This window comes from Urocampus carinirostris, chromosome 17 (genome assembly GCF_059441175.1).
Source record: "Urocampus carinirostris isolate Australia breed hairy pipefish chromosome 17, RoL_Ucar_1.0, whole genome shotgun sequence".
NCBI lineage: Eukaryota > Metazoa > Chordata > Actinopteri > Syngnathiformes > Syngnathidae > Urocampus > Urocampus carinirostris.
The window spans coordinates 23,893,235-23,905,055 of NC_142365.1; the positions used below are offsets into that span (position 1 = coordinate 23,893,235).

The 11,821-nt window shown below is 38.1% G+C and overlaps 1 protein-coding gene across 1 annotated transcript; it reads right to left on the reverse strand.

Annotated features, from left to right (window-relative positions):
- Positions 1-4,907: 4,907 nt before the first annotated feature.
- Positions 4,908-9,116, reverse strand: c1qbp (complement C1q binding protein). The gene is made up of 6 exons (XM_088320974.1): positions 8,721-9,116; positions 6,599-6,749; positions 6,441-6,528; positions 6,269-6,364; positions 6,078-6,200; positions 4,908-5,247 (listed from the first exon to the last, which is right to left on the reverse strand). The coding sequence occupies exons 1-6, from the start codon at positions 8,971-8,973 to the stop codon at positions 5,098-5,100; spliced, it is 861 nt and encodes a 286-aa protein (XP_088177100.1). The 5' UTR covers positions 8,974-9,116; the 3' UTR covers positions 4,908-5,097.
- Positions 9,117-11,821: the final 2,705 nt, after the last annotated feature.

Here is an 11,821-nt window from a genome sequence, read left to right on the forward strand (position 1 = left end):
GCACATCAGCATAATGGGACAGCTATAACTTATAAATGTATTGAATGTATATAATTAAATCTAATGTCAAATCAATTGAATTACTCTTTAGCTCAGTGTTTTTCAACGAGTGGTCCGGGGTACACGAGTGCGTTGTGACACTTGTCTCGTGTGCCACAGGAAGTTGCCCAATTTCATTAGTATTTTGTTATTATTTAAAAAAAACAGCTTTTTGCCATTGATCGCCCTGCTGTGAAATTCACCCAATCCGGTAGGTGGCAGCATATACTTTCTCTCTTCTTATAAAGCAATGATCTGCTCATGAGACGGACAGGTACATATATTGATCACTTATTTTGTTTTTAATGAAGCTGTTTAACATAAAATAACAGAAAATAATAATAATAAATTGATTAAAGTAAAAATAATGATTTAAATATTATCTTGATGTTTTACACAAAAGACTGAAAGAGTTAGAACATAATGAAACATGTTTGGTTCTACTAGAAAGTCATTTCTGCTCATTTTTAGGTTGTTATTTTCTTGAAAAACATCATAAAAATACAGTCAAACTTGAAAACAGATGAAACATGTACTGTAATACAATCCCAAATCACAGCAAAATTATTATCCAGAATGAATAACTTGGTTTACTTCCTTACCCACGGTGACCACAAATTATGAAAAATAAAATTTTAATGTAAAGTGTACAGTAGTTTTTTTTACACCGCCTTTACAAGAGTCCTCTCAGTCCTCAAGGTGCTTATACTTTATACAGTCATTTTGACAACATGATAATTTAAGTTGAAAATCAACAACATAAAACTGATACTGTCAATTCATCTTTAAACATGTTCTATGGGCGGTGTGCCTCAATTTTTTTGATGAAAATAAGTGTGCCTTGTGTCAAAAAAGGTTAAAAAAAACACTGCCTTAACTCACTCAATGACGGACGTTTTTTTAAATGGGAATGACAGCCAATTCTTCCTATACAGGGCATATCAAAAGAAAGCTTCAACTCTCATCTTTCATTAGAAAATGAAGTGCGTTTCTAGCTTTTACCTTTGTTTAGTAAACAGTTGAACATTGAAAATACTACTTTCCAAGAAAATTGTGAAAGGATGAATTTCTAACATTCATTAAGGTGTTTTTTTTTGCATTTGTCAAGACATGTTCATTTGTATAGCCCTTAATCACAAGGAGTCTCCAATGGCTGCACAGGCCAAACTATTGCAAACTACAGACTATTATCACACCATCCCCTGATCTAAAACCTACATGAGGGCAAGGAAAAACTCAAAAACCTCAGCATGTGGGCAGGGGACACCCTGAACTGGTTGCCAGCCAGTCGCAGAAGGGCTATCAAAAAGGCATTTATTTAATATGCGCATCAAACACTGTAGTGTAGCTCTTACTGTAGTTTTAAATCCATGCGCCTTACCCCAACATAAACATTTCATTGATCTACCTCGTAATTTATTTCAATTTTAGATAGATAGATAGATAGATAGATAGATAGATAGATAGATAGATAGATAGATAGATAGATAGATAGATGGATAGATTTAATTAACTCTTTCTATTTTTCATAGGTTAAAACAGACTCAGCAAACCACCAATATAATTTAGACTGGCCCATTAACCTGATATGCATGTTTTTGGAATGTGGGAGGACACTGGAGAGTCCTGAGGAAAACCCCACAGGCACGGGGACAACATGCAAACTCCACACAGGAAGGTTCAATTTCATGACCTGAGAACTGTGCCGCTCATGCACTAACCACTGCGTCGCCATGCTGTCCTATGTGCAATAATATATATATATATATATATATATATATATATATATATATATATATATATATATATACACACAGCGAAGAAAACAATTATTTGAATACCCTGCTATTTAGTTATATCACCCACTTAAAAATCATGGAGGGGTCTAAAATTTCCATCGTAGATGCATGTCCACTGTGAGAGAGTTAAACTAAAAAGAACAAATCCAGGAATCACAATGCATTTTTTAACGATTTATTTGTGTGGTACAGCTAAATATAAGTATTTGAACACCTGAGAAAATGTTAATATTTGGTACAGTAGCCTTCATTTGCTATTAGAGAGGTCAAACGTTTCCTGTAGTCTTTCACCAGATTTGCACACACTGCAGTAGGGATCTTGAGAAATAGCAAAATAGTTGGGTGTTCAAATACTTATTTTCTTCACTGTATATATATATATATATATATATATATCTCATCATTTCATCTCATTAGCCGAATCGCTTACCCTCATTAGGGTCGCGGGGGGGCTGGAGCCCATCCCAGCCATCTCCGGGCAGTGGGCAGGGGACACCCTCAACTGGTTGCCAATCGCAGGGACAGGGACAGACAACTCATTCACACCTAGGGACAATTTGGACCGGCCAATTCACCTGAAATGCATGTTTTTGGAATGTGGGAGGAAACCGGAGTGCCCGGAGGAAACCCACGCAAGCACGGGGAGAACATACAAACTCCGCACAGGAAGTCTGGAGCTGGATTTGAACCCACGCAGGAGGTTCCCATGACATGAACTGTGCCGCACAAGTGCTAACCACTATATATATATATATATATATATATATATATATATACAGGACTGTCTCAGAAAATTAGAATATTGTGATAAAGTTCTTTATTTTCTGTAATGCAATTAAAAAAAAAAAAAATGTCATACATTCTGGATTCATTACACATCAACTGAACTATTTCAAGCCTTTTATAATTTTAATATTGCTGAATTTGGCTTACAGCTTAAGAAAACTCAAAAATCCTATCTCAAAATATTAGAATATCATGAAAAAGTATACAAGTAGGCTATTCAACTAATTACCTGAATCATCTAATTAATTCGAAACACCTTGCGAGGGTTTCCTGAGCCTTAAAAACACTCAGCTTGGTTCAGTAAACTAAATCACAAGTATGGGGAAGACTGCTGATCTGACTGCTGTCCAGAGGACCATCATTGATACCCTCCATCAGGAGGGTAAGACACAAAAAGAAATTTCTCAAAGAGCAGGCTGTTCACAGAGTGCAGTTTCAAAGTATATCCACAAAAAGTCTGTTGGAAGGGAAAAATGTGGCCGGAAACACTGCACAACCAAGAGAGATGACCGCAGCCTTAACAAAATTGTGAATAAGAGCCGCTTCCAGAATTTGGGGGAGCTTCAAAGACAGTGGGCTGAAGCTGGAGTCCAGGTATCAAAAGCCACAGTTCACAGACGTGTCCGGGAAATGGGCTACAATAGCCGTATTCCCATGGTCAAGCCACTTCTGAACTCAAGACAACGGAAGAAGCGTCTGACTTGGGCTATGGAGAAGAAGCACTGGACAGTTGCAGAGTGGTCCAAAGTCCTCTTTTCAGACGAAAGCAAGTTTTGCATTTCATTTGGAAGTCAAGGCGCCAGAGTCTGGAGAAAGGCTGGTGAGGAGCAAAATCCAAGTTGCTTGAAATCCAGTGTGAAGTTCCCACAGTCAGCAATGGTTTGGGGAGCCATGTCAGCTGCTGGTGTTGGTCCACTGTGTTTCATCAAGTCCAGAGTAAATGCAACTGTGTACCAAGAGATTTTAGAGCACTACATGCTTCCATCTGCTGAAAAGCTCTATGGAGATGAGGATTTCATTTTCCAGCATGATCTGGCACCTGCCCACAGTGCCAAAACCACCAGTAACTGGTGCACTGACCATGGCATCACTGTCCTTGATTGGCCTGCTAATTCCCCTGACCTGAACCCCATCGAGAATTTGTGGGGTATAGTTAAGAAGAAGATGAAAGACACCAGACCTACAAATGCAAATGAGCTGAAGGCCGCTATCGAAGCATCCTGGGCATCAATAACACCTCAGCAATGCCACAGGCTGATTGCCTCCATGCCACGCCGGATTGATGCAGTAATCCGTGCAAAAGGATTCCCAACCAAGTACTGAGTGCATCAATGGACATTTTCAAATGTTTGATTTAGTTTTGCTGTTATAAAATTATTTTTTTACTTGGTCTGAGGAAGTATTCTAATATTTTGAGATAGGATTTTTGAGTTTTTTTTCAGCTGTAAGCCAAAATCAGCAATATTCAAATAATAAAAGGCTTGAAATAGTTCAGTTGATGTGTAATGAATCCAGAATGTATGACATTTTTGTTTTTTTAATTGCATTACAGAAAATAAAGAACTTTATCACAATATTCTAATTTTCTGAGACAGTCCTGTATATATATATATATATATATATACATAATAAATTATACACTCATAAATGTATTTACAACTATGAATGTTTTTGAAATTTATTAGTTACAAAATCAGAGACAGTAGTTCTCTATTGTGAAATTTTGTGAAAAAACTGCTAGTTTGCCTTTTAATTCTTGGCCAATTTTTTCCTTTCCTTGCAAGCTTTCTTGAGCATACTTAGTTTTGTGTAAAATTGTCCACGCTGAATGTACCCTTTGACAATTGACATCGCCTCGTAACACAAAATACATGTCTTCTTGAAGTACAACTAAGCATCCATCTTGAAACAACTGGTCTCTTTCTGTATATTTTGGGATCTATATTTATAATCACACACACACATTTGATTCCACTGCCGTTGGCTATTGGAGTCAAAAGGCATTGTGGGAACAGTGAAATCACCTTGTTTTGCCAATATAAACAGCTTCTAACCAAATTCTGTAGCATCCAAGAACTCTAGAATATTATGGAATATCAGTATTAATGTTGCACACATCTGCGATTACCCCTGTTCAACATTGAAAAAAGATCCACTAAATTTAATTGGATATTTCTCTATGCATCCACTTGGTTAAGGTTATTTTACAAAAAAAATGTGACAGGCAATGACTAAGTTCAATGGGTTTGTACCCAAGAGATGCTTAATAACAGGTACACAAGATGATGGGAAAGTTTAATTTTATTTTGACCTGTAAAAAACAAAACAAAACATCCTTTTAAACTGCAGAACACATCCTCAGTCTAACAATACTCCCAAGTCTAACCTGTTCATCCCCAAGTGCTGCAATAATTTTTTTAAGTTGCGGTTAATATGTGGATCTAGACACAATTGGACAGCTGGCTTCAATAAATTAGTTGCATTTCAGAAAATCTTTGAGTTCTTCCAGGAACTTGATGTAGTGTTGATGCTCAATGGCAGTGCTCAGCTCCATCAGTTCATCTGCGAAAGTGTTGTCAACGCCACGGTCAGCCAGAAAGTCCATCATGTGGTCATACAGGGACTGAAATAAACAGAAAATTGCGTTTTCACAGAAATGTTTTGTAGACATCACCAAAGATTGGTTGACAAGTAGGCTAATAACTATTGTATCCACATAACTTATGTACAGACGTAAACAGTTAAATAATTGGCCGATTCTTAAACACCATCAAACACCAGTAATCCCTCGTTTTTTTGTGAGAGTTGCGTTCCCAAAATGTCTGGATATTGTCAAAGCCCACAAAGTAGAAAGCTTTTTTTATTCAATATATGACACATAGTAACCACTGAATTTATAATACCCCCAACTCTGAAAAGTTGCCTGCCCAGCCATACAGTCGCATGCCCCATTTTTCACAACTTGAAACACAAATTACAAACAAAAAAACAACAACAACAAAAACAAACAAAAAAATTGTTGCAAAGTATTAAGGATTGATAATCAGAAATGTTATTATCACCCTGAATAAAAGCATCACCCTCTGCCTTTTGGGTTGGCTGCAGATGCTTTTGTGGTTCAGGAACATTTTGGTGACTTGATGTCTTTTAGAGAAACTCGAAAAAGATTCTGGCATATTTAATGTAGGTTTGTCAATTATTTTCCCAGTAAGTGTACAACAAAGACTGCAAAAATATCTAGACACAGGATAGCAGAAGTAAGAAAGGGGTGGGTCAACCCTCGAGCTAATCAGAATGTAGAACAAAAGGCACGACAAAAATCTGCAAAGTATCGAAACAGCAAAAATTAAATCGCAGTACAAAGAGGGATTTCAGTATTGGCAATGATATTTTTTGTGAAAGATGCCGTCCAACAGTTTGGTTGCTACGAATCCATCGTGTGCAAAAACTTACATCATTCAGAGAGTCCTTTGTGAGCGTGTAGCTGGTCTCTTTCCAGTCCGCTTCGTCGCCTGGCTGGAAACTGACTTCAAAGATGCCGAAGACGTCATTCTCCCCCTCTTCGCCGGGCGCCATCTAGCCAGAGCAGATTACCATCACGACACAGCAATTTTGCTTCGTGTTGCCACTTTGGTGGAGTGTACCTCGTCTTGAAGGAATTGGCAGTCGATCACCAGCCTATGTTTTGGAGACGCTTTTGCAACTTCAACAACAAAGTTTGGTGTGGACAAAATTTCAGGCTACAAGAGGGATAAAAAGGACACTTGAATATGTCAAGAACTGGTCATGAATTGGTTTCAGTTTTCATTTCATTACCTCTTCCTCTGATTTTTGCTCCCCTTGATCTGCTTCATCGTCAAAGTTTGGTAGGATGCTGTTATTGACATTGAACGTGACCGTGACACTGTAAAAACAAGATGTGTTATTTAATTCCAGCATTCTGAGACCAAACGGTAGTGAGCACAACAACTTACGTTTCTCCACCAACGTGTTTTGTCAGTAGAGCCTCAGTGCCGTCCATCGACAGTTCCCAGCCTCCAGACATCTTGGGGAGCGTTGCGCTTTTCTGAATCTTTTTCTCCTCTTTGATTTCATCGAATAGAAACTCCGCAAATGCCTTGTCTCCTGGAGAAAGCAGGCAAAAAAAAAAAAAAAAAAAAAAAATCAATGGGACAATTAATTTCATTTAGGTTCATTCCTCCATTTTGGGATATCTGAGCAAGTGTACTTGACAATCAACTTGCGTGCCTTATTCCAGTGTTTCTCAAACTTTTGGAGACAATGCACACTCTTTTCCAACAAAAAATCTCCAACCACATTGTTAGTTCCTACTCATACGTCGGCATTACTGTAGTGTGTTTTGGAGTAAATATTTACACGTTTGTATTCTATGGATTTCGTTGATGTAACTAAGCCATTTTTGTAGACATTCAAAGAAGTTGAAAACGGCCAGGGGACATAATAAAGTTACCCCGGCAATATTTTTTTTCTATGTTGTTTCAGACTGATCAAGATGTTTCTCTGATGAATATATTTTGAAGTATTCATATCTTGAATCCCAAAGGTTTAAGTATTTTATTGATGTATGGTATCAATGGTCTGCATTTATATAGCACTTTTCAAGTCACTGAAGACCTCCCAAAGCGCTTGCCAATGAGCTTCACACTTACCCATTTATACACACACTCACGCACCGATAACAGCGTCGGCCATGCAAGGCGCATATTCAGGGATTTTTTGTTGTTTGATGTTAGGTCTGTTCAGTGAGAAGTGTAAACATCTAAAACTGTTTAATATTTTACAATATTTTTTGTAAATCTGTAAATATTCGAACTTATACTTCATGTGTTTTGCAGGGATACGCAGCAAAACATGCAATATTACTAATTACTAAATAATTTGCTGCAGGTTTTATTAATGTAATGATAAATTACAAAAAAAAAAAAAAAAATCTGAAGAGACATTTGGGAGCCAAAAGAGCCCGCTTTCCTCAGTGAGGGGGGGGGGGGGGTTTCAAGGGTTATTGTTCTATCTTCTTTATCCATTATCGGCCAGTTCATAATACGCTACAAAGCCTAGGAGCCGGGACTCTTACTCTCAGCCAAAAGGCCAAGCTAAGGTCCTAGCCTTAAAGCCTTGCTGCGATCATGGCAATTGCACCGTTCCCGGAAGGAACTGCAATACCAAGCTGATGCGTGGACAGAGCAGCAGTTCAAATACCACAGCCGTCCAGTGAACCAAGAGAAAAGAGCCACTTATTGAAAAAGAGCTGGAATTCAGTGACACGTATTTGTTTATTAAAAGTTCAGAGGAACATTAAGGGGTCAAGGTACCGTATATTATCAAAACTCTGTACTGTCTTTTTTTTGTAACTATCTCATGTTTCCATGTGGGCACACATGGATTATAGTCAGGTGTTGCTTATGCATGTACAAACTATTTGTACTTTAAAAATGTACTGGGTGCAGCTTTAAAATACTGTACATTTTATAGTGCAGAATTTACGGTAAACATGACTAGTCAACTGATCCCATTTTCATTAGTTTCCACGAGTTGCTGTTCTGAAAAGAAAGACCCATTTTTCCAGCAATAAATTTTGTAGGATGAATTCTTCTCAGACTCCTCAGGTCCAATTTTAGAGGCAACCTGCTGATGACACTAAAGCCAAAGAAACGAAAAGCTTTCAGTGTACCGGTGTTCTGAATGCCAATGCCTAGTGCGCATGCGCGAAGGGCTTATGGCAATTTCCTACGTAGAATACTTACAATTTTCGTTTGCAATTAAGACTTATCTGACCTTTTCGCCTCTTCAAAATATTTTTCTGTTGTGGCTTTTAAGCCTGGCATGTTTTTCCTGTGGTAGCATTTTATCATCGTTTTTAAGTACGTTAATCACGCACTGTATGTATGCATGCATGCCCACCCTCTTATATGTCATGAGTACAAGTTCTGTTTGCAATAGTTATGAGTTTTAATGGTTTGTTTGAAAAGAAAACAAAATTCTTTGTAGGACGTTTCGGCAAAACACCGGCAAATAAAAGCATTTCCGTTGAATGTCTCGCTTGACTTCTCGGCAACTCTTAAAACAAGTATATACCTGCTGTGTGCATTGCTCCGCATCCACACGAAGCCAAAGGATTCAAGGCTTTAGACGTGAACAGCTTCGGTCTGCACGACCCTGACGCTCCGTTACCGTTCATCATCCACAGGGAGCGGGTGAACGGTCTGGCCGTGGCCGCGTTTGGAGAGCATAACGTCGGGCAACTTAGCGGCAAAGCCCGTGCCGTGGATGTGGAGACCGTCGGAAGGCGGAAAGCAGCTCCTACTGCGCGGACAACAGACTTGAACATGATAGAATATTTTGACTAGGCAAACTCTTCCGACTTGCTTAATATGTGTCTAGTGATGGTAGATGCCGCAACGCACGTGTGTGGAAGGACACATTGACCTGTCGTAACGCCGCACTATGCACCGGAAGTATAAATTATGACGTAAAGGAAGTGATAACATTTGGCTTATGTTCGCATCGTTGATTTAGCCACAGATATGTACACAATACTAGATAAGTCGGCCCACTGTAGGAGCCGGCTAAGTAGCGTGCCTACATAGCGGCCACATTGGTAGGGTCAACGTCCCCATGAAGGCAATGTATGTTCATTGAAAATGAATCATAACTTCCTCATTTTGCAACCGATTTTCATGTAGGTAACTATTTTGTCAATCTCCACACGTGCTGTTATTACGGACAGTTATTTAAAAATATATAAAAATAAACAAAATGCTTTTTTTTATTTAAATAAACAAAGAGCTCTTTAAACACGTTATGAACAATTACACAAGTTACAAAAAAACCTACATTGAAATTTCAATGTTTTGAATGAAACTTTTTTTTTTAACTATTGACAATTCAAAATCAGTGTTGGGGGGGATATTTTAGTTTAAAAAAACTTTTTTTTTTAACGTTTAAAATATATATTATTATATACATGCACGTTCACACAATCACTGGCCAGTTTATTAGGTACACCATGCTAGTAACAGGTTGAACCCCCTTTGCCTTCAGAACTGCCTAAATTTTTGGTGGCATATATTCAACAAGGTGCTGGAAGCATTCCTCAGAGAGTTTGGTACATTACGACCTGACGGCATCGCACAGATTTGTCGGCTGTACATCCATGATGCGAATGTCCCGTTCCACCACATCCCGAAGATGCTCTTTGGGATTGAGTTCTGGGGACTGTGGAGGCCATTTGAGTACAGTGAACTCATTGTCATGTTTAAGAAACCAGTCTGAGATGATTCCAGCTTTATGACAGGGCGCATTATCCTGCTGAAAGTAGCCATCAGACATAGGGTACATTGTGATCATTAAGGGATGGACATGGTCAGCAACAATATTCAGGTAAGCTGTGGCGTTGCAACAATGCTCCATTGGTACCAAGAACATGCAAACTCCACACAGGAAGGCTGGTAGCTGGATTTGAACCCATGACCTCAGAACTGTGCTGCAGTCGCACTAATCACTCATCCAACAATGTAAGCCACCAAGAAAGACTCGAGCAATTGAAGCTCTCAACAAGATTAAAAAATCAAAACAAATCGAGCCAAGAACATTCTTACCAATGAAAGATTATTCCAGCTTCCGGGACTCTGTGGTACGGCATCCATGGGCAGCACAATGAGCCGGCATTCTATTTTTTATTATTTTTCGCTCCCTCCACATGTACTGGAGAGTCTGATAGTTTGACCCAACTAGCTTAGGCACGCAGTAGGCACGCGTATCGTATCTAGTGTTTTATACATATCTGTGGACTTACCCAAAACAAAGTGAGATACATTTCGTTTGAATTCATTCATCGGATTTACCTCTCCAAAGTTCACATTGCAAAAATATTTATTAAAGATGTAATTTTTTTTGCGTGTCCTGTAACACATTATTTTTGGCACTCGACCTTGGTCAAAATATTCAGTGAATTCTAATTTTATAGTTGATAAGATTGACAATGTTTTCAAACTATTTTGGAAGGATGTAATGCTTGGTAGGGTTACGTGATACTTGGAGTTAATGGTATCGATCAAGTAATTACAGGTTACAGTACTATCGATTCAATCCTTTCTGCTTGGCAATGGCATGATCTTAGTTTATAATTGCACTCAGCAACGCAAAGATATTTAAGAAACAAAAAATGCAATTGTTAACAGTATTATAAAAATATATACAGTAACCTTGAATGAATGAAACTTCATTCCGAACATAAGATAGATAGATAGATAGATAGATAGATAGATAGATAGATAGATAGATAGATACTTTATTCATCCCTGCAGGGAATTTCACATTTCCAGCAGCATCCCTGCGCTGAGAACAATACAATAATAAAGCAAAAAGAATACAATATACAAATACCCAGTGTGACGTGCAAATGCCCACTGTAGCGTGTTGTATAGAATATCTAAATAGTGCATGAGAAAACAATAATAAAACAATGTGAACGTAACATGTCCGAAAAGGAATGGGAAGAAGCATATGCTTATTTGATCCTACCCCACTTCCTTAATAATAGTGTGTTATTGCTAAACATCCTGTGTATTTACATGAGATAAACACCTCAAGAGTATACATGTTTACATATGTTTTGTGGTTGTACAGTCACTCCGTCGTCGTCATCATTATCATTATCATCACCACGTTCACCGTCATTATCTATACTGTCTCAATCCATTCTCAGCATAGAATATAATAAAAGTATATTATAATAACAATAAATCTCATTGGTGCTTATAGTGACAACTGACTGCTATGTGGAGTGTGTTTTCCGTTATATGAGTATCTTTGAACCTGCTGCCTTAGGGGTCCGCCCCCAAGCAGCAGAACCACCATTCTTGAGTGTCCTGATCTTTGCATTGAAAAGACAAGGTATGGGAGCTTGAGCCCGATACCTCCAGCATTAAAACTCCCACTTGTCTGCGCTAACTAAGAAATGTGCAGGAATGCCTGTTTTGTGTTCTTATTAAAAGTTATTAACCTTGTGTTACAACTGTTTCAGTAACAAAGTCAAGAGAGACAAACAAAAAAATTAGCAATGTAATAAATAAACAAAATACTTGATAACAATGTAAAAAGTTAACTAAAATACTTTTCATTGTATAATATTTTTAAAGTCAGTAATGTAATTAAAGTGTAATTTGGCTCTCATT